Raw genomic sequence first — 24,559 nt, forward strand, 5'->3', positions numbered from 1 at the left:
TTATATATTAACAAAGAAAATAATTTTGAAATATTCTGTTCTAGAGGAACTCTCAGATACATTCAAATATTAAGAGTGGTTACTTCTGGGGCAAGGGCTTCAGGTAGACGTGCAGAATACTTTATATTTTTGTTTCATATACTTCTGTATTATTCGAAAATTTATCACAAGCATCTAATACTTTGGTAATAATTATTTTAATTTAAAATGTTTAAGTATTCAATTGTGTGAAATGATTTAGAATCTACAAAAGTTCTCAAGTAGGTTATAAAAGAGATGGTTGCTCTCTGATTGCTAAAGAAAATCAACCAAAAAGTAGAATTAAGGCTGAAACATTTTGTCTTAAATTTTAGTCAAGCAACTAAAATAAATTCTTAGAACACAAGATTGAAAAATGAAATAGCAAAGGAAACACTGCTATTTTTTCCTCTTTACAAGTTCTTTCTTGCTGAGAGTAGAAAGAGTAAAAGAAGTGTTAGCATTTTAACAAAGTATTAGCAAAAGAGTTATAAGGCTTTTACCAAGCAACCTTAAAGACATATCTGAATATAAATTGCCATGGGTAGGGGGCTGTAAGCAAAAATTAAGAAAGAAAAAGAAATGGGTGAGGTAAATATACAAGTGAAAAGGATGAAAAAAAATTAAAGTTACTAAGATCCAAGTCTTCAAGTCATTTTAGCAATGGAGCCAGGTTTAGGCAATCCTACCATACAGAACAAAAAGGGGAAGTAGGTCTATTCTAAGTGGAGAGAACAGGCTCCACACTTCACCTGTCATCATCTGCATCCTGAGGGACACTCCAGAAGAACATGGAACACAGATTGAAAACCACTGTTCCAAAGCATTATTTAAAAATAAGTGCTTAATGTTCACTTAATAGTTATTTACTATTACTACTAACATAAAAATGTTAATTATAGGTATTGGATTTTCATGGTCTTCTTTTAGAAGAGTGAGTTAAACAGAAAACAACAACACAGACTGCACTATTTAACCACTCTAAGCCTTGGCTGCCTCAACTATTAAAAGGGAATGAAATCAATCTTATGAGATTGACCTACACAGAAACCAAATTATTTCCATAAATAAACTTGGTACACCACACACAACATAAAGAATTCAATAAAGGTGACTTTTTAAAATTACTAGCCATAATTATTGTTGCTGAGTCAGTCAGCATGCCTAAATAGCTGGGTAAGCCTTCTTGAGTGGTTCCTAAAACAACTGTAAAGTAGTGACTACTTAAAAGAAACAGGCAAAAAAGAGAAAAATCCTTGGCAAATATTGACCCCGAAGCCTTCCTCAGCATACCCGTTTGTGTCTGTGCAGAGGTGCCAACAAAATAATGCACAATTCTGTAATGAAAGACCGCTTTAGGTCATAACTATAATCCTAATTGATGAATAATTTCTCATAAATGAAGGCTGAGAAATTCCATTCCCCAAGTCCTTTCTGGGTTGGGGCCACAGTCACAGGATGTTTCAGAGTAGATATCAAATTCCAATTTATAAAAACAATATCCTACAGGGTAAACTTGCATCTGTATTTTAAATGTTTCAGCTTTAACAGCAGTATAGAAAAGTCACAAAATTTTAAATGTTACCAAAGTGAACTGCATTTCATTTTTAAGTACAAAAGGGAGTAGTAATAAAGAAATGTTGAAATCTGAAAAAAATTGAATTCTATATATTTTATAGGTGCATACGTATAAATTTACATTTTTATGACAGAATAGAAGCATACTTTTTGATACGATATGCTTTCGGCCGTGTGGACGTCCTCCTGGTTCCTCAGCACTTTCTGCGTGTCCATGTTCAGAACCTGGAGCTGCTGGATCAGCTCCGCCTGCTGCGCCGTGTGCGCGCTATTCTGCTTGTAGAGGTTCTGCAGCTCCTGCAGCTCCTTCCTGCGCCAAGCAAGCCGTAAACAGGGAGAAGGATGAATAAAGACCATCTCAGGTAAATAACTATGTTCACCTAAGTTACAGATCATCTTCCAGTTTTTTTATCTATTATTTTTTACTGCAGGCAAACCTATTAATGACAGAAATAACATATACAGTATTTAATATTTATCACATACACCTTGAAAGTATTGATAGAACTACTATGACTTTCAAAGCCAAATACTTATCAATTTTCTTTTATAGCTTGATACTAATAAAAGCCTTGGATATACAGACATAGCACCACCTTCTTATTGAAATGAAGTTACACTTCAGTTCCAAGAATTGATAAGTACTGTGCCAACAATAGTTACCAGTTTTGAATACAAGGTAAGTCAGCCTTTCTTTCCCTTTCTTTTGTTTCTTGCTTGCTTGCTTGCTTTCTTCCTTTCCTTCCTTCCCTTCTTTTCCTTCCTTTCTTGTATTTATTTATTTTTGAGAGACAGAGAGTGAGCGGGGGAGGGGCAGAGAGAGAGGGAGACACAGAATCTGAAGCAGGCTCCAGGCTCTGCGCTGTCAGCACAGAGCCTGATGTGGGGCCAAGCTCACAAACCATGAGATCATGACCTGAGCTGAAGTCAGATGCTTAACCGACTAAGCCACCCAGGTGCCACTAAGTCAGTCTTTCATTGTAGATTATAAAGAACTTTAAATGCATTAAAAAGAATCCTGAAAGGCAAAGTAAATTTAAAACCAAAGTTCCTTAAAGCACCACTAGTTTTCAACCTCAGATCTGGGCTGAGATTCCTGTGACTCTTCTAATCCAGCCTGAAGGAAAAGATAGGGGAAAAAAGAAAAAAAAAGAAAGAAAGAAATGTCAGAAGGAAGGGGAACAACACAAGGTGAAAATCAGTACTTCCAACCAATCCAGGGTGCAACTGGTAATGATGAGGACAAACAACAAATGAACCGGTAGTGGTAGTAATGATGGCACTAAGGGTCCAGGAAACCCTTTCTTCCTGGGATACAGGTTTCCAGAGCTCTATGGTGGTGAATCCCATGTGATACAGAGCATATAAAATTGGAACATATTTTGTATATTCAATTTGAAGAGAAAAATGTTTATAGAGATACATTTCACGGCAATACATTTTATAATATGTATTCTAGAGCCTGTATCTTTTAATGGAACCTTTTTAAACCTATAACTTCAAACTGAAAATTAATTTCTGTAAGGTAAGTCTTAAAAGGAGGAAGGAACAAAAGAGATATGCAAACAGTTGTTGAACACAGATAAATATTAATACGGGAGAAATGAGTTCTGCTTTCTAGAAGTTTAGAATATTGTTTTCCAAATATAACAACTCCTCCATCCATACAGATACATGAACATACACCGTCCATCTCAGTCCTATTAGGCCACTATCACAAAATATCATACACTGGGGAGTTTACAGACAACAGAAACGTATTTACTTATTTCTCATAGTTGTGGAGTCTGGAAGTCAGAGATCAGAGTGCCCAGTAAGGGCCCTTTTCTGGGTCGTAGACTTCCTGTTGTATCCTCACATGGTAGACAGACATTAGGCAGCTCAGAGAGGTCTCTTTTAGAAGAACACTATTCCCATTCATGAGGGCTCTATTCTTATGACCTAAACACCCCCCAAAGCCCCTCCTCCTTATGCTATCATATTAGGAGTTATGATTTCAACATGTTAATTTTAGGTGGATACATTCAGGCTATAGCATCATCTTCTTCTAACTATTTAAAAAAACTATTTAAAACTATTTATTTAAAAAACTAAAACCTGCGGTAAATAACAGTCCAAAAACAAGAGAGGAGAGAGAAGAGAACCAGTAATGGCACAATGCCTGCAGGATATATAATGCTCACAAGAGGAGGGGAGGAGAGACCCATAGTAAGAATGCTTGCTGAGAACTGCCCTTTCCAGAATAATACTGGTAAAAATTATGAAATAAGAGAGGCAATAGATGTATTAAAAAACTTTATCACAGTATAGAGTCAAGATATATGTTAGGAAACCTAAGTAAATGTTGCATTTAGAACAGGGACATGATGAGGAGAAAACATACCGTCCTTCAGTGCAATGTGAAACACAGCAAATTTACTTCTGATCCAATGCTAGAAATAGTTGTTACTTCTTAAAGACAAGACCAGTAGTTGGCTTGCATTTAAGGGTCATGTGGAACAAAATATATGTATCTTTAGGCAGAAAAAAAAAAACATACTCAAGAGTAGGGAAATGCTCATACTATGAGGCACTTGAGGATTAAAAATCACCTAAGGGAACAGCATATCCCTGTCTCTCATCTCCTGCTATGTCTTGGGCATACTCCCAGTTAAGTGGAATGGAAGCATAATCTTATACTGTCGAGATAAGTTTTTTTCTCTTCTTTCTACTTGAAAAGTAGATGAGATGGGATGTACACCAATGTTGCAAAAATGAAATGTGTAACGTGATTAGTATCAAAGTAAGCAATAAAGCTTACAAAAGGCACACATCTGGATCCCTAGCAAACACTGAATTTGTCTAGATCTCTCCTCATTTGAAAACAAGAAAAATAAACTGGACTTCTTAAAAAAGGGGAGTACTAAGAATCAAGAAAAAAGAAAGTTTACTGTACATACTCAGAGGAAAAGTATACCTCTGAGTAGAAGTTACTAAAGGAATTAGAAGGAAGGTCTAGAAAATGTATGAAAAAGAAACCATCACACTTCTCTGAATTATCAAGACAAAGACAAGGCGTAAAGATGACATTAATAAAGCCTCTGTGAAGGCGGGGACTTTTTTGTTCACTACTGGAAACAGAGCCTCTAAGTTAATTCCTATCCCTTCTTGTAGTTGTTGGTGTGTTATATACACCTTATGCATATTTCCAGATTCAGCCTATACACTCCTCTTAGCGTCTCCTTCCCTTGCTCTGTCTCAGCCTATTAACTGCCACTTCAGCCTATGACATTTATACAGCTCATCTGGCTCCACCGCTTGAGGTCAACCAGCTGCATGCCTAGCGTGTGTGTCTCCTTGTACCATTTCCAGATTAGGATAAAATGCTACAACACAGGCATGGTATAAGCAGCAAACTTTTACCAATATTAAGACAAAACACAAGAAGAAACCAGACAGGTAACTTGTTTTCTTCTTCCACCTGATGGATTGCTCTAGAGCATCATTTCTCTCCTACGGCCTGTCTAGAATCAACCTGGGTAGCAAATTCAGTGCACCTGCTGTCTCTTCATTGTTCACCCCGAAGCAGTAGCCAGCACAATAGTGCATTTCCTTGAATTATTCTTTATCCTTGCCTGCCTCATTCTTCTTCTCTCTCTCTCACTCACTTACCCTTGGAATTGAAACTCCTAAGTAAGCAATCAGGATGTAATCCTTCCCTCATGCTCTGTTTGCTAGGATATATGGGAAAAGACATTAGTTAAATGACTGAAATGAAAAGGATAATATAAAGAGATATTGTTAAAAAAGAAAGATGCCATAATAGTCTCAAAATGCATATGAGATCAGTTATAAAGAAACTACAAGCTATGGAAAATAAAAGTAATTGGTAGGTTCAAATTTGAGAAGCTCCTGTAGACACAGATGAAGAGAGTAAAGGAAAGTATAAGAGACCTGGGAGAGCTCTGAGAACCAACATTTCCTCAAGAAGAATGTCAAGTGCTGTTAAAAATACTGGATTCCTGAAAGATAAATCTGGTGATTTTTTTTTAGTTACAGTGATGCTATCTAAGGGATTGAGTGGGCCATGGGATAATTTAGGAACATCCCTGTAGAGATCAAGTTTGATACCAAAGACTGACAGAGGGTTTCAGGCAGCTTCTCTAGGTTATTCTGCAGTTTAAAAAAATCTGGATGGTTTACAAAAACAAAGCTTTACTGCTTGCTCACATGACATGTGGCTTTCCTGTATCCTAAGGCCCAAACTGCAGCAGCAGGACTGTATTAGGAATATGCTATTCTGCTGGAAGAGGGTGAAAAGTGAAGGCAAATCCAGCAATGACTCTTTTACAACATTAGGGCATGGCATGTATTACTTTCACTCTCATCTCACAGGCCAAAATGAGTCACATGGCAAAATATGATGACAATGAGGGAGAGAGCATACTCTAGCAACAGGGAAGGCCCTAGTAAAACTGAGCCCCTGAGGTGAACCAAAATAGAGTGCAGGAATGAACACATCAAAAGTAAAAAGTTAAGTGATGAGCACTGAAGCAAAATATAGAACTAATACGAAACATCTTTGGTCACTGTGGTTACAAATGTTATATATCTTGAGTTGCAAAATCAGGAGTTAAAATGGTTGAATGTATGTTCTATTTTCCTAAGTTTACGTAGCAGGTCTCAAAATGCACTAAAGATTAAATGCAGATTTAAAAAAATATATAATGAGACTGACCTCCAAAGTTTTTCATGCCATTTCCTTCTTAGCTTTAGAGAAAGAGTTTAGTTAGTGCTTCTTGTAGAGAAAAGGTTTCGTAATTCCCTCAATTTCACATCAGTGTATCATTGTTCCATTATATCATAAAAAGCTGAAGTTATTACTTGTTAAAATAACATGTTCAGCATAGTCCATTTTGTCTAAAAACTTCTATCCATCTAATTTTCAATCTATAAATATAAACTGAGAAAAATCTACAACGATTCTCACAAATTGTAATGGTCCTTACTTGTCTGGAGTTGTATTTTAAGTGTAATATTTTTCCTCTATCTTCTTTGTATTTTTCTGTTCTACATGCATTAATTTTTCTTTTATTATTATTTTTAATATAATTTATACATGTATTATTTTTAATAATTCACATGTATCATTATCCCCATTATGTACTTGTTTTGCTTATCATAAAGATGTAAATGAAAATAAAGAACAGCAATATTAACTTCAGAAGAATTAGAATCCATCTGTGTGTATTGCAGACATGTATCTTATTATATAAGAAGTATTTATTAAGTATTAAGTATTATATAATAAGTATTTATACTCAAGTTCAAGGTAAAAGTCACTGGAGGTTGAGTTCACAACAATGTTTCATATCATAGTGAGTGATATTATAGTCAATAAATATACAAATGATTACGAATTCCAAAGACATAAACCCGTAAAGAAATAAAGCTAGGTAAACTCTGCCATATATCAATAAAGAAAAGTGTATCCAAATAAGAAAGTGCCTAGAACATTTTTCCCACAATTATGGCTTTCTGCATCTTTTGTGCAATATACAGATTCAGTAAAGTGACACTGGTATATCATAATCACCACTATCCCACTCCAAGAAACAAAAATGATGAAGGAAAGGAGACATATAATACACCCAACTGGTAACCCTTACACAGACAACTCAGGAAAAATAATGCAGACATCTCAACTACAACCCTATAATGAGGTTTGAGTCATGGTCCACTGCTCTAAACTGCCAGCTCCTCCTCTATGAGCCCCCACAATCAAGCTCTTAAAATTATACAACGTCTGTTCTTTTATCATTGCGTAATAAAATGTCCATCTGTGGATATTACTGCCTTATTTACTGTAGCTAATAGCTCCTGCAATACACTACATTTAAGTATACAAAGGGGCAAAAATTAGTAGAATATGTAATTATTACAATGCCATGCACTTAAAACTACATTGCATCCTAGAACATGTCCTATGTTTCATCCAAATCATACTCTAAAAGGGAAAGGTCATCATTAGAATATTTTTTGCAGTTATCAGTGCTACATTTTAAGGAAAATAAGGATGATATAGATACTGACGATATGGAATGCATTCAGAAATGCAACCCAAAGAGTATAACATCTACAAAGTATATAACATGAAAAATTATGAGAAATAATAGTTAAACAATGAAAAGATAAAGTTATTGATAAAGATTTCTTCTATTATTTCAATATTTATGCTACAGAATAGAGATTAGATTACGTCTGAGATTCTCTAAATAAGGATTCAAGATAAATGGGTGGATATTGTAAACAAATAAAACAATTCAATATATGAAACAATGTTCAAATTTAAACAATATAAAATGAAAAGAACAGTCTTGAAAGGTAATGAGAAACTTATCAACTAAAAGTATCAAGCAAAGACCAAAAGGTATACTATCTTATTGAGAAGAAGATAAGAATAAATGACAATTTTAAGATTTCTTATAAACCTAAGGTTCTATAACTATGTGAAAATACTTTTCTGACTTCATCAAATTACAGACTTCAAAAATAATTATACCATGAATAGACAAGCCAACCAGTCTATCACGTATAAATTTTATACTTTTCCTCAACCCTATTGATAAGAAGATTTTTAAATTGTAACACAATGAATTTTTGCTTAGGTAATAAATTAATATATATACATTAACTGCTACCTAACAAAAAATCCTGCCCTGATAAATATAGAGATAGAGATAGATATCTTGTAATGCACAAAATATATGTAAATATAAATATGTATTGAATATAGACATTTAATATATAAATATTTACATACCAAGTTTTCATCACACATTAATATTATTATACATAATATATACATAGTATTTATATATAATATTACATATGTAAATAGTTTACACGTGTGTATATATAATGTGCACACACATATATACATTTACATATACATATGGTAGTACTGCGAGAGGATGAAATTGTGTTATAGAGGTATATGATAAACTTTGTATGATCATTTTAATTAGTTTAAGTAAAAATGCACATACATAAACACATGTACGGAATGTAGGTGTGTGTATATAGGTAACATATATATGTATATATGCATGCATATCCACTCATATACTTATGATGTATTCTAACATCATTTTCTGTTAAAGGTAAGTGAAATAAATTAATAGATACTTTAAAATCCTTCAAAAACACTTATTTTTCAAGTAATCCTACTTATGAATAATAGTACAAAATTATTTTGGTAGAGAAAGAATATTTCATAAACTAAAACTACTTAGAAAATAATAAAATAAAAAGTCAAAAATCAAAAAGTTCTCATATATTGCCTATCATAACAATAATGAATATCATATAACACCCAGCTGGAATTTTAGATGGAAATGATGAACGAATGCATTCTTTTTAAAAATAGAAACAAGACCACTCTTTTAAGAATGGTGTTCCCAATCCTGTGAAGCCCCTGATTCTCTCTATTCCCAGTTTGGTATATAAACTCCAGATACATTTCAATACCACAAACATATGTCTTCATAGAAGACCTATTGTTGTCATTTTAGAGTGTTAATAATAAACATACATGTTGCCATTCTGAATAACTAATGATATTGCTATAATATTAAACTTGTAATTGAATATACTTGCCTGACAAGGGTAATATCCATATCCTTCTGGATAAGTTCAGTCTGTTTATTATTCAACTGTAATGACAGAGCATTATATTTACTCTGTGATACTTCAATTTCTTTCCTTGCTTCAATTAAATCATCTTCAAAGGCCTAAAATCAGAGTACTTATATCATAATCAAATATAATAAGTATCAAGCAAATGAAATATATTTAACTAATCTAGAAAATGACAGTAAAAAATTGCTAATGTTTTCAATTTTTTTTGTTTTCACTCAACTAAAAATATTTTAGTACGAAAAATAACTTTATTACCAGTCACAATTTACTTTTTTAAGAAAATAAAAAAGTATCATAGTGTCTTGGTATAAAAACTAAGAATGTGAAGCAATTAAATTTGAAAATCAAAGTAGAAATGTACTTATTGAAATTACAATAAAGAAATTATTACACAGTGAAAAAGCTATTAATTACATGAATAAAAAATGAGTTCATTTACTTAAATAGTAGCCAGGACAAGTGGCAGATATTTCATTATTTCCTCATTTTAAATATACACAGATAGGGAAAAAAAAGGACAGAATTGTAAAAAATGGCAACATAATTGTATAATATTTGAGATTCATCATTCTCAGTTCTCCTGAGTTTTACAAAGTTGGCCTTTTCCTCCAAATAATTCTCTACTTTTTTCATTCTGAAACATTTCAAAATTGATGTTATTTTTAACTACATTTTCCAAAATGTATTACAAAACTAATTTTGGTTATTTTCATAAAGTAGTAAACAAACATATCTAAACATAAAGTATGCCCACATAAACACTATTCATTGATTATGTGCAGAAGTGAGCACCAGGCTTTAGGTACTGCACTCTACTCTACCCTGCACTACTTTATTCTACTCATGCTCTCACACTTCATATATTACCCCATTGTAGCTAGAGTAATCGTTTAACGTTAAAAAATTGACTTTCAGCCAAGAAAGCACTCTGAATACTTAAATTTCCATTTTTTACAAAAAAAGAGCAATGAGAGAGAGAAGAAAAAAGAAATATTATTGGCATGGATACAAGAAAGCAGAAATCTCCGTGCATGATTGGTAGGACTATAAATGATGTAACCTGTATGGTGGGGGGAGGGGCAGGTAATGGCTCAAAACATTAAAAATGTAACTAGTATATAATTCAGCAATCTTACTTCTTGGTATATATATTCAAATACTAGAAAGCAGGGTCTTGAAGAAGCACTGGCAAACTCATGTTCATAGCAGCACTGTTCACAATAACCAAGAGTTAGGACCACCCATATGCCAGGTAAATAAATTTAAAATTAGATTTAAAAATTTAAGAAATGAAATGATTTTAAAAATCAAAAATTGATACTAAAAACATTTTCCATTTTACAATGAGGATGGGGTAGTGAGGAATCTGTATCTAAAATTGCTATAATATATAATTTTAAATATCCATTTTCCAACAAAAATTACAACATGCAAAAAAAGGAAAGTGTCATCCAAACATAGAGGAGAGGAAGCAGTCAATAAAAAATAACTAAAGAAAACCATGCTTTGAAAAGTGCCCTATATTTTATATATATATAAAATAAAATGACAAGGTCTCACCCAATAAAAAGTGCCATACGGTGATATAGATTATTTTTAAACATTCAAGTGGAAATTCTGATGCTGAAAAGCAAACTAACCAAAATGAAGAGTACAAAATGTTCACTAGAGGAGCTGAATATTTAATATGAGATGACGAAAGCAAGAAAAATCTTGAAGACAATCAAGAAAAAAGAATAACAAAATAATTAGTGGCCCCAGGAAAATGTGGATCATCACTACCACTAAATGCACCAACATAAGCATAATGAAACTACCAGAAAGAGAGGTAAAAGAAAAAAGAAACAGAAAAAATATTCAAAGAAATAATGACTGAAAACTACCAAACAATGAAAAAATTACTGTAACATCCAAGAAGCACAAAACCTCCATTTACTTACTGTACATGCAGAAATCCACAGACATCATAGTAAAAACACTGAGCACCAAAAACAAGAAGAAATCTTAGAAACTATAAGAGAAAAACCACTCCTCACTTTTTTTTTTATGTTTTATTTATTTCTGAAGGAGAGAGAGAGACAGTGCGAGCAGGGGAGGGTCAGAAAGAGAGGGAGACACAGAATCTGAAGCAGGCTCCAGGCTCTGAGCTAGCTGTCAGCACAGAGCCCAACACGGGGCTCAAACCCACGAACTGTGAGATCATGACCTGAGCTGAAGTCTGACACTTAACCGACTGAGCCACTCAGGCACCCCACCACTCCTCATTTTGAAGAGACCTCAGTAAGATGAACAACTGACTCTTCTTCAGAAATAATGGATGCCAGAGACAGTAAGACAACATATTCAAAGTGCTCAAAGGGGGAAAAAAAACTGCTAACACAGAATTGTATATATATATATAAAGTTATTTAAAAATGAAGGTGATGACAGGCACCTGGGTGGCTCTGACTTCAGCTCAGGTAATGATCTCACAGTTCATGGACTTGAGCCCCATGGATCTGTGTTGACAGCTCAGAGCCTGAAGTCTCCTTTGATTCTGTGTCTCCCTGCTCAGTCAGTTAAGTGTCCGACTTCAGCTCAGGTTATGATTTGATGGTTTACAAGTTCAAACTCCAGTTCAGACTCTGCTGACAGTTCAGAACCTGGAGCCTGCTTTGAATTTTGTGTCTCCCTCTCTCTGCCCCTCCCCCACTCATGCTCTGTCTCTCTCTTTCACAAATAAATAAACATTAAAAAATCGTTTTTAATTAAAAAAAATGAAGGTGATGAGTGACATCATGAAAATGGCAGAGTAGGCAGCTCCAAGCATTCTTGCCTGGCAGAAATAAGAAAAAAAATAAGCAGAAACTCTAAGAACTAGGGTTAGAAGAACTATGGAATGCATTCAAATATTTACAGCAACCAAACAAATGCTGAGACAACAGTAAAAGCAACTTAAAAATAGGACAAAAGATTTATGGAGTTTTCTTTTGCCCTTCTCCACACTGTCTCAACAAGCTGACCATTTTAAAGCCTGGGAATCTTAAAACAGTGATATTCTTAGAATGGCAGTAGGAGCTATTGGTCCTTGGTTCAGGAACAAGCAGAACAGACTTCACTAGCAAATTACTATGTGTGTCTAAATTATCTGCAGGCTACCTGAAAGAATGATACAAAGTGATTATGTCTTGTTTGACCTAACTGGTAACACAGACTGAAATATAAGATATGGCTCAAATATATCACAAGATAAACTAACAAAACACAGATGTGCATGGTCAAATATTATTGGTTCAGACATGCAACCGAATGCCTAAGGCATGGGAGCAAAAGCTGTGGGAGATTCTTTGAGACATTAAAACATTCAAAAGTACCCATTCTTCTGGGAAAGTTCAGAAAGCCATACATAGGCTCAGAGAAAGATGCATGCTCAGAAAAGACAAGAAAAGACTCAAAGTTTCACCCTGGGATGACCTCTGAGCTCAGTATAAGTGTGGATAAGTACTGAAAGATTTTCTCAGCAAAGAGTCAATACAAAACTGCGGGAGGGATTGTTTTGTGTCTCTGGATGTGTATATTGTGTGTGTCTGGGTTTTTTCCACTTCCTTGTGTTTTGTTTTGGCTCCTGGCATTCAAGGAGACCTGTGACACAACATGAGGTAAACAAAAGCTTAAGGATAGAAACCTCAGTGATCTAACACAACAAGGAACAGATTCTTACAAATACAGATTGAAGGATTATCTAAACAGACTTCAACAGTTAAAAAAGTAGAAACACTTCAATAAAGGGTAGAATCTGACTTCCAGAGTTATTACATTATAATATTTAAATGCCTCACTTTCAACAACAAAACATCACAAGGAATATAAAAAAAACAAAACAAAAACAAAACAAAAAAAAAAAAACAAAACAACCCAGGTAAGTATGGCCTAAACAAAGGAACATATAAATTAACAGAAACCATTCCTGGGGAACCCCAAATATCAGATTTACAAGGCAAAAACTTTCAAATGTCTTAATACTCAAAAGTGTTGAAGAAAAAACATGAAAAAAATCTACAGGAAACCAGGAAAAAATGTATAAGCCAAAAGAATACCAATAAAGAGAAAAATTATTAAAAGGAAATAAACAGAAATGCTGGAGCTAAAAATAATAATGAATAACAAAAATAAATCAATCTCCAAAGTGTCCAACAACAGATACAGAGCAGGTTGAAGAGTCAGCAAAGGAGATGATGAAACAAGTGATTTAATCTGAGAAGCAGAAAGAACATGAAGAACAGTGAACAGAATCCATGAAAACTGTGGACACCATTAACAAGAAAAACACACACTTTATGGGAGTCTCAGAAAGACAAGAGGAAGCAGAAATAACATGTGAAGAAAAAATGACACAAACTTCTCAATTTTGATGAAAGACATGTACCTACAAATTCAAAAGCCAGCCAAAACAAACTCCATTCAAGAATTATCAACAGAGGGGCACCTGGGTGGCTCAGTGGTTAAGAGCCCGACTTTGGCTCAGGTCATGATCTCACGGTTCGTGGGTTTGAGCCCTGCATAGGGCTCTGTGCTGACAGCTAGCTCAGAGCCTGGAGCCTGTTTCAGATTCTGTATCTCCCTCTCTCTCTGATCCTCCCCTGCTCATGCTGTCTCTCTCTCTCAGAAATAAATAAAACATTAAAAATTTTTTTAAATAAAAAATAAAAAAAAGAATGATCAACAGAAAGAGACCCACACTGAAAGTATGAAAATACTGAAGGTGTGAAAATACACATAAAGTGCTGAAAGTAATATCAGTATACCCATCAAAACTGTCCTTCAAAATTTATAGAGTAATTAAGATATTCATGGATACACAAAAGGAGCAGGTATGGAAATTTCATTAATATAGGAGGCTAAAGAGGTTCATTAGTAGATTTGCCCTACCAGAAATGCTAAGGGGAGTCCTTCAGAATGAAAGAAAAGAAGTACAATTGTAACTCAAAGCCATATAAAGAAATAAAGAACTCAGTAAAGGTAAATCCATAAGCCAGTATTATTATGTAATATTTGGTTTGTAACTCCAGTTTTTATTTACTACATTTCAAAGGCAAACATATACAAAATTATAGATCTATGTTATCGAGGACATAATTTAGAACAATGTAACTTGTGCCAATAACTTAAAGTGAAGGAAAAGAGCACTATAGATGAGTTTTAGTATTGCTATTATATAAGTTGGTGTCAATTAAAATTATATAAATTCATGATGATAAAGGTAAGCCCCATGGTAAACACAAAGAAAATATCTATAGAACATACACAAAAAAACAAGAAAGGAATCAAAGTGTGCCTCTACAACCAATCAACTAAATACAAAGGAAGACAATAACTAAGGAAAATATGGGAGTAAAATACCTATCAGACATTATAGTGAATAAAATAATAAAATGTCAGAAGTTAGTCCTTCCTTATTAATAATTACTTTAAATATACATGGGTTAAACTTTCCAATCAAAAGGCAGAGAATGACAGATGGATAAATAAAACATTATACAATATGTTGATTAAAAGAGACTTACTTTAATTTTTTTAATGTTTATTCATTTTTTGAAAGAGAAAGACAGTGCATGAATGAGGGAGGGACAGAAAGAGAAGGAAACACAGAATCCGAAGTAGGCTCCAGGCTGACAGAGGTCTCAAACCCATGACCAGAGCTGAAGGTGGACACTTAACTGACTGAACTACGCAGATGCCCCAAAAAAGACTCACTTTAAATAATTCAGTCAGAGAAAGATAAATGTCATATAATTTCACTCATATGTGGAATTTAAGAGACAAAAAAAAAATGAAAAAGACAAAAAAACCCAGACACTTTTAGAGAACAAACTGATGGTTACCAAAGGTGCAGATGGGTGAAAAAGGTGAAGGGGATAAAGAGTATACTTATCATGATGAGCAGTGAGTAATGTACAGAATTACTGAATCACTATATTGTACATCTGAAACTAATATAATACTGTATGTTAATTACACTAGAATTAAAAGTTAAAAAAGAGACACTCACTTTGGATACAAAGACACAAATAGACTAAAAATGAAAAGAATAGGAAAAGATATTCCATGAAAATAATAACCAAAAAGAGCTAGAATAGATAAAATAACATTGAACAAAATACATTTTATGTCAAAAATTGTTACAAAAGAAAAAAGAGAGCTTATATGTTGAGTCAATCCATCAAGCAGATATAACAGCTATAAATATACCTGTGCCAACCAACCATGCCTTTAAATATTTAAAGTAAACAATTGTAGAATTAAAGGGAGAAATAGACAGTTCTACAATAATAGCCAGATCAAGACAAAAATATCCCAGCAATGTTAAGTTGGTTTAACATCCAAAATGCAAGTAATATATCATACCAATAGAATAAATAACAAAAACCACATTATTATTTCAACAGATGCAGAAAAAGCATTTACCAGAATTCAACACCCCTTTATGATAAAAAACAAAAACAAAAACATTCAACAATTAGGAACAGAAAGAAACTTCCTCAATCCAAAAAAGTTCATCAACAAAACCTCAGAGCAAACATCAAATATCATACTTTCCCAATGAGATCAGCAACAAGACATAGATGCCTACTTTTTTTTTCTATTCAACTTTATATGAGAGATTTTAGAAGTAATGGGCAATAAAATGAGATAAAAGGCATCCAGATTGGAAAAGAAGTAAAATTATCTCTGCTTATAAATGACATAATCTTCCATATAGTAAACCCCAAAGAATCAACCTTATTATTAAGCAGGGTGGCAGGATATAGGATCACTATATAAAATTTAATTATATATCTCTATAGTAGGAATAAACCACCCAAAAAGTAAATGAAAAAACATTTCCACTTAAAGTAGCATAAAAAATAATTAAATTTTTAGGAATATATGTACAGAAAGAAGTATAAAATTATACTCTGAAAACCACAAAACATTGTTGAAAGAAATTAAAGCATACTTAAAATAATGAAAACACCCCATGCTGATCAATTAGAAGATAAAATATTGCTAAGATAGTGCTATTTGCCAAACTGATCTTCTAATTCAATGCAATCTCTATCAAAATAAACCCAGCTTGCTTTTTTATGTAAGAAATGGAAAAGATGATTCTAAAACCCATATGGAAATGCAAGAGACCCAGAATAGCCAATATTGAAAAAAGAAGAAAAAATTTGGATGAGACACATATTCCAATTGCAAAATCTATTACAAATAAACAATCGTGTGGCATAGACATGAGGATAAATGTATAAATCAAAGGGACAGAATTGATGTCTAAGAATAAATCCTTCTATTTACAGCCCAACGATAATCAATAAAGATGCCCAAACAGCTGCAATGAGGGGAAGACTAGGTTTTTTTCAACAAATGGTATTGGGACAACTGAATGACACATGCAAAAGAATGAAGTTGGACTCCTATCAAACATCATATTAAAAAATGAACTCAAAATGGATCAAAGAACTAAATGCAAGATATGAAACTATAAAACTCTTATAAGAAAACATAGGTTTCTATCTTCTTGATCGTAGATTAGGCAATGATTTCTCAGATACGACACCAAAAGCATGGTTAACAAAAAAAATTGGATAAATAACATTAAAATGTAAAACATTTATGCTTTAAAAACATCATTAATAAAGTAAAAACAATACCAAGAATTGAATAAAATAGTTTCAAATTCGATAGCATCCACAAGTATATGCAAAAGAGACTTGAATATGTATGCATTTCTTCAAAAATAGACAAATAGCCAATAGCACATGAAAAGATGCTCAACATCGTTAGCCATCAGGGAAACCCAAATGAAAACCACAACGAGGTATCACTTAACATCCACAGAAATGACTATAATCAAAAAGACAATAACAAGTACTGATGAGCACAAAAAGAAATCAGAACCATCATACATTGCTGTTTGCAATGTAAAGTGGTGCACTTGCTTTCAAAGACAGTCTGACAGTTACTCAAGAGCTTAAAAACAGTTATAACATGACCCAGTAATCTTACTCCTTGGTATGTGCCTAAGAGAAATAAAAATATATGTATGTAAACATTAAATCTTGTACACAAATGTCATAGCAGCATTATTCAGAACACGAATGTCCATCTACTAATGATAAAGAAATAAAACACAGGATATATATGTAATGGAATATTATTTAACAAAGAAAGGAATATGGTACTGATACATGCTATAACATGGATAAACAGTGAAAACATTATATTTTAAGTAGAAGAAGTCAGTAACAAAAGACACTATGATTTCATTTATACGAGATTTTAGAACAGAAAATATATAGAGAAAGAAAGGTTACTGGTTATAAAAGGCTGCAGAGCAAAGGGGTAAATGCAAAGTAATTGCTAAAGGCTACAGGGCTTCTTTTTGAAATGATGAAAATGTTCTAAAAGTAGTTGTAGTAATAGTTACACAAATCTGCACAAACTAGAAACTAGCACTTGGGCTGTGAACTTTAAATGGATTAAAAGTGAATGATAGGGGCGCCTGGGTGGCTTAGTCGGTTAAGCGTCCGACTTTCGCTTAGGTCATGATCTCGCGGTTCGTGGGTTCGAGCCCTGCGTCGGGCTCTGTGCTGACTGCCGGCTCAGAGCCTGGAGCCTGTTTCAGTCTGTGACTCCCTCTCTCTCTGACCCTCCCCTGCTCGCACTGTCTCTCTCTCTCTCTCTCCTAGAAATAAATAAAACATTTAAAAAAATAAAAATAAAAAAAAAATAAAAGTGAATGATATGTCAATCAATATTTTAGAAAGGAAAGAAAGACACAAAGTATTCTTAATGTGCAATGTAATTATATAATTTTGAAAAGCCCAGAAAACGTACAGATTTTTAGAACTAATAACATAATTAAAAAAAAACCTGTTGAAGACAAGGTTAAGATAAAATAGATCAGTAACAGTCCTGTCTTCCAGAAATAATCAATTAAAATATAATTTAAAATATTACTTACCCTTATACAATTTGATAGTATTAGTAGCTATGAATAAATCGAATAACAGTGGACAATGCCATTTTAAGAATGTTACATTTTTTTTAAATTTTTTTATAGTTTATTTATTTTTGAGACAGAGAGAGACAGAGCATGAGCGGGGAAGGGGCAGAGAGAGAGGGAGACAGAATCTGAAGCAGGCTCCAGGCTCTGAGCTGTCAGCACAGAGCCTGATGCAGGGCTCGAACCCATGAACCATGAGATCTGACCTGAGCCGAAGTCGGACGCTTAACCAACTGAGCCACCCAGGCGCCCCAAGAATGTTACATCTTATCCCCACATACATGAACGGTAGGATCACAATTCTCCCAAGATTAATTCATAAACTAAGTGTGGTTCCAATCTACTTCCAACAGAATTTTTCAGTAAAACTAATAAAATGAATCTTAAATATTTTAAGATAGTGAAGAAGCACATACAGGGCTCGTGACTTACAAAAGTAAGAATAAAGCAGCAGACTTCTCTGACAAATAATGAGTCAAGTTACAAAACCACAATACCTAAAACCATGAGAATAATATTTCCAGAAACAAACCAATATACACATGGAAAGTTTGAGATATGAGAGAGCTTGAATCACAAATCACTGAACTATTAAATAAATGTTGTAAAACAACATACCCCAAAATAAATTCTAAGTCAATTACAGACTCTGGAGTAGAGGAAGCTTTAGCATATAAGATCCCAAATGCGAAAACATTAGAGAATATCAGAGAAGAAAATAATAAAATACTCTTTCAAAACTCACAAACTTTTCAAAGTCCAATTCACCTCATTTGAGAGTCAAGGAACAGAAAGTATTTGTAATATATATATATATATTATATAATATACATATATACATATATAATATATAAATAACAAAGCATTACTATTCAGAATAAATTAAAAATATCTACAAGTTAAGACCAACCCCCAATTAAAAAAAAAAATAGGTCATAGAACCACATAGAACCAAAACTCACAGCCAATCACTGAATGAACTACTTAAGTGGTAAACAGTCATCAATGATACAAAAAAATATCCTCAAATAATCATGCACCTATGAGTTAACACAAGGAAGCCACTTACCCTTATCACACTACCAGACTGCTTAAAGGTTGCAGGGAAGGAGAAACTGACATAAAAATTGAGAAAGAAATTGCACCTGAATTCAATTCTCTCAATGGCTAAGTCATTCCCTGATGGTGCACTAATAGATTTAATGCGTTTTCTTAAATATGTGCACAAACTGATTGACATAATCAGAAATACACATCTCTTCACCTCTAAAACATATCCATACTTAGTATGTTTTAAAAGCCCTATATATGAATACATACACACATACATGTATATGTGGGGGGGGTGTGTACTTATGTTACATATTCTTTTTATGTGTGCATACATAGAGGCACTATCATACTTACTAGCATGAAAATCTGTTTCTGGCCTGAAAGTGTATGGTAAAAGAGATAGCTAAAATTTGAGGGGAAAAAATTAACAAAAACATTCTCAAAACAAAGAGAGAGCTATAAAAAACTATTATTTTGAAAAATACTAATGAAAAAAGATATCAGACTATTTTAAAGATTGATTGCACCTTTTATCTTCTATGAAAATAAAATTTTACTATGAATAAGGAGGCCCTGTTAAGCAAAAGGAAAACATCATCTTCAAAACATATATGAGTATTTTTCAACTGTTTTATGCTTTTTTTGCATTTTATTTTTTTAAAAACCTGGAAAATACATTCTTAAAATCCTATTGAAATGAATTCTAGCTAAATTTATAAATTTAAGCTCTAGCTGAAAAAAGTGAAACCTTGTGATTTTAAATATGTTTTTTCAAAACATGTTTTATTTCAAAATGCTATAGCCTTTATTTTTTAATGATTACATTTTAGATAACTATTTGAAGTCAGTTTCCTGCTTTGCAACATCAATTTTTAAAAAGCTGTGGGTCTTAAGTGAAGGAATATAAATTAATGCTGGTCCCCACTGGTGGATTTGAATATATAACTTGTTATTTAAAGAAAATCACATGTAATAAACTTCCTATAAGAAGTTAGATCCAAAATAACGGCATTATTCTTATTCTCTTCATTCTCATTGCCTACCTTTATTTTTGCATCAATGCTATATTTTTCTTTTCTCCAATGTGCTTCTTGCTTCCTCAGTTTCTCCAGGTCATTTAGCAGGTCAGCGCAGCGGGTACTTAATTTCTCATTTTCCTCCTCCAGAGTTTTTATAACCAGTCTGTTTTGCTCTTCCTTATTCTGTACACACTCCTTAGTGTCCTGAACAACAGTACCACAAGGGCCGATAAACAAAACAAACAAAAAAAAAAAGGTGAGAACTAATCAGCAAATATAAACTGTGCAGTTTTACCCTCACAGCAGCTTCTTCTATATTTGATGGCCAAGGTCACCTGTATACTTTTATTGGCCTCTTTTCATGCAGGTGGATGGGTCATATTTTTTCACTGGATGACAGCTTTGATGAGTACACATTTGCAAAGAGCCCATTAATTGATCAAGCTGCCTTTGATGCTGTCCCCAGCTATTTTTGAGACCCACACAGACATATCCTCCCAGACCTGGGTTTTATCAATTAATAATGCCAGTCCCATCAGAATCTAATTACAAGAAGCCACATATTCACACTCCTACTTTCTTAGCTCCATTTCCATCATTAACTATTTATCTGAAAGTTATAAAGCTTGGAGTCTTATCTTTAAAGCATCTTTCTCAGTTTTTGCATGTGAGAAAACTGTATGGTACAGCAGGGCCTAAGGCAATTTTTCCTCCAAGCTTGTCACTTTCTGTGCCACAAAGGCTGACAAAGCTTAAAGTCAGACTTCAAAGCAAGAGTACTGTAAAACTATGTACAAGCCAACACACCTTAGCTTCTTGACTTTTATCTTTAAATTTCTTCTGCAAGTCACTGAATTCTTTCCTTAAGAAAACATTTTCTTCATCAACTGCAATCGTCCGTTTTACAAGGTCATTTATTTCTCTTTTTAGTCCTGTTTCTCTCTATGGAAAAAAAAATCACAATTATTGGTGAGCTGGTACTTCTAAGAAAAAAATATTTTATTTACAAAGTTTTAGATTTTGACTGATAATATTAGAATTAACTAGCTTTCATAATAACTTCTACTTTCACAATTCTTATTTTGGTGACATGCCAATCGATATTCAAGTAAACAGTGCAAGTATGGTACCTGTTTATTAGTTTAAGATAAAGTACATACAAAGTGGATACCAAATATTAAGCCTCATTCAGAAAGTAAGTTTTTGGGACTTAGATGCATAACAGAAGGAAAACGAAATTTTATAAAACATTCCAGTCAAAGAAAATATGTATAAGAATTGCCCTCTTATTTGAGAATGATTTCGAAGAAAACATTTTTAAAGAAACAATTACATATTTGTGAAGGCATAAATAATTTTCAAAACTGAAAAATGGCAAGTGTGTTTTCATATTAAAGGCATATTGCTGTGTAAGAAAAATATTCAGAATATTAAAACTGCCATAATTTTTAACTGAATATTCTTTTTACCTGACATGAGATATCTAAACAATATGTAATCACAGGATGTGTCCATGACTCAATTCTTAATTTCCCTCTTATTTCTATAGTTTTTCTCTCAGAAAATTAACCCCCTCTTGGCTTCTGGTCTCATCTCTGTCTGAGAGAACAACTAATCCACAGTTCAGCCTGGACTCTCTCGCAATCACTAATGCCAGCCACATTTCCAACTTTCTAAATAATCTCCATTTGTATTATCTGTTGGAAACTTAAACTAACATGCTAAAGCTGAAATCCATAATGTTATACTATCTCTTTCTATACTTCAACCTTTGTCAAGCCAACTTTTGTAATTTTTTTCAACTAATATTTATTAAGCACCCATTACATGCTTATACACTTCTTGAAAACCTCCAGGTCATTCTTAACAGCACCCTTTTCCCCAAAGCCCCATCTGCCTATCAACCAAGAAGACACATCAAGATACAACATGCTGTTCTGTTATTAACTGGTATGATCAGTAGAAACCCCTGACCTACATTCCATCTCTTCTCTATCACTGATGATCACCTGATCCTTATATATCAATTTATTTTGTACTCCCATATTTGCTCCTTATTAAACATGCTCCAAATGACTTGAGGATGAACTAAAACTTAGGGTGAAGTTCAGGGATAGGATGAAAAATGGGGCGAGTCTTAGGAATAAAGTGAGGGTATCTACTATATTCCTATTTTTTAAGCTATAATGTTAACTGTTGGCTTTACTTTACTTCTAATTAAAAATATTTTAAATACTGAATACATACAAAAATAATCTGTGATAAATATATATAAAGGTATAAATAACAGAATAAAAAGAGCAGCCTTGTATCCACAGCCACCCAATTAAGACACACAACTTTACCATTACCTTTGAAGTCCTCTGTAGGTCCCCTGATCCTCTGACATTTCTATAGCCTTCAGGGCAAAGCACTGTCTTACAATTTTGGTTTTTATCCTTGTCTGGCTTTTCTTTATAGTTTGAAGACATACATATCCCTATTTGATATATTATACAGTTTACCTTGCTTTTGAACTATACATAAATTAAATTATACTACACATATTCTGTGGCTTGCTATTTTTTGCTCAACATATGCTCCCAAATTCATCCATAGTGATAGGTGTACCTGCAATTCAATTACCTTGGTGTATAATATTATTCTATTATATAAATATACTATAATATATTTATCTATCTCTTGTCAGTATATATTTCAGCTGCTTCCCATTTTGGGAAAAGGGGTATACAAACAATGCTGCTATAAACACTTTTAAACATGTCTCCTGATAGAGATGAGCAAGAATTTCTCCCAAGCAGTATTTTTCAAACTACAGACTGCAATTGAGTAATGGGTCATTAAATCAATTTAGTCATCACAATCAGCATTTTCTTTTAATTTTTAAATGTTTTTTATTTATTTCTGAAAGAGAGAGAGAGAGAGACAGCATGAGCAGGGGAGGGTCAGAAAGAGAGGGAGATACAGAATCTGAAACAGGCTCCAGGCTCTGAGCTAGCTGTCAGCACAGAGCCCAACATGGGCTCAAACCCACAAACTGTGTGATCATGACCTGAGCCGAAATCAGATGCATAACCAACTAAGCCACCCAGGTGCCCCACAATCAGCATTTTTAAAAACTGGAATGGAATACAATAGAAAATATCAAAACTGTAAGCATAAATTCTTAGCAAAAAAAAAAACTATGCCATATGAATAAAATTATGAAAGCAGACACGCTAGATTAAATCTCTCTTAAATTTTTAGTGTTTTTTATTTATTTTATTTAAATATTATGAAATTCATATTTGATACATATTACTTTATTATATTTTTACTTTTATTACATGATAAGTACTATTATTATATGATATTTTTATTTCTTGTGTGAGTGTACTGGGGTCATTAGGGAAAATGTATTTTTTTCAGTATGGGGGTCATATTAATAAAAATTTGAAAAAACTGCTAAGTTATAGGCTACAAGCACTTCAGGTGTTCTCCCCATTCCACATCTACACCAACACTTGACTCTCAGGCATGGTATGTTTTACAAATCTAGTAGGTATAAATGGCTCCTCAACATAGTTTTAATTTTTATTTCCCATTTGAATGAACTGTTTGAGCATATCAAAATGTGCCTGACATCCATCAAACAGCTTAAAATTAGATGTATAACTATGGCCCATCCACAACTCATAGCCTGTTTTTCTACTCTCATCTAAATGCTACCTTCCTTCAGGATGCAATTTCTACCTCTCTCCATGAAACCTTCCCCAACTGTTAAAATAATCTCTGTCTTTTGTAGATTTCTGTCTTGCCCATATTATTCATTTGACACATTACACACTACCTATGTACCCTATGTGTTTTCCAAAACAGATTAGTACATGTTTATGAGTGACACTGACATAGAATGAAAAATTCAATCATGTGAACACTAAGACTGTATACAAACTGTCAAAAGACCTGTCCTTTGTAAGGAAAACTGGCAAAACTTGAGCATGCCCATCCATTCTAGAAATTATTTACACTCTAGGAAGGAAAGAACATTGAACCAAATGATTTAAGATTTAGAAGGGTTTGTCCCTTCATGTGAGCTAACCTTAATGGGAACTAACAACTTACACACCACCAACAAGCCCTTTAATGACAATTATTTAATAATTTGAATTCTGGCATTTGAGTGAATTTACTAGTCAAAAAG

The 24,559-nt window shown here is 33.3% G+C and overlaps 1 protein-coding gene across 1 annotated transcript in view; it reads right to left on the bottom strand.

The window, feature by feature from the left end:
- CNTLN (centlein) overlaps window positions 1-24,559 on the bottom strand; it is a 284,907-nt gene that overhangs the window by 179,232 nt on the left and 81,116 nt on the right. Inside the window, 4 exon segments of the mRNA XM_039240930.1 lie at window positions 1,744-1,906; window positions 9,235-9,368; window positions 20,401-20,580; window positions 21,184-21,318. Coding sequence (XP_039096861.1) covers window positions 1,744-1,906; window positions 9,235-9,368; window positions 20,401-20,580; window positions 21,184-21,318 — 612 coding nt within the window.

Source organism: Hyaena hyaena, unplaced genomic scaffold, assembly GCF_003009895.1.
Source record: "Hyaena hyaena isolate Hyena2069 unplaced genomic scaffold, ASM300989v1 scaffold_185, whole genome shotgun sequence".
In the NCBI taxonomy this organism is placed as follows: Eukaryota; Metazoa; Chordata; class Mammalia; order Carnivora; family Hyaenidae; genus Hyaena; species Hyaena hyaena.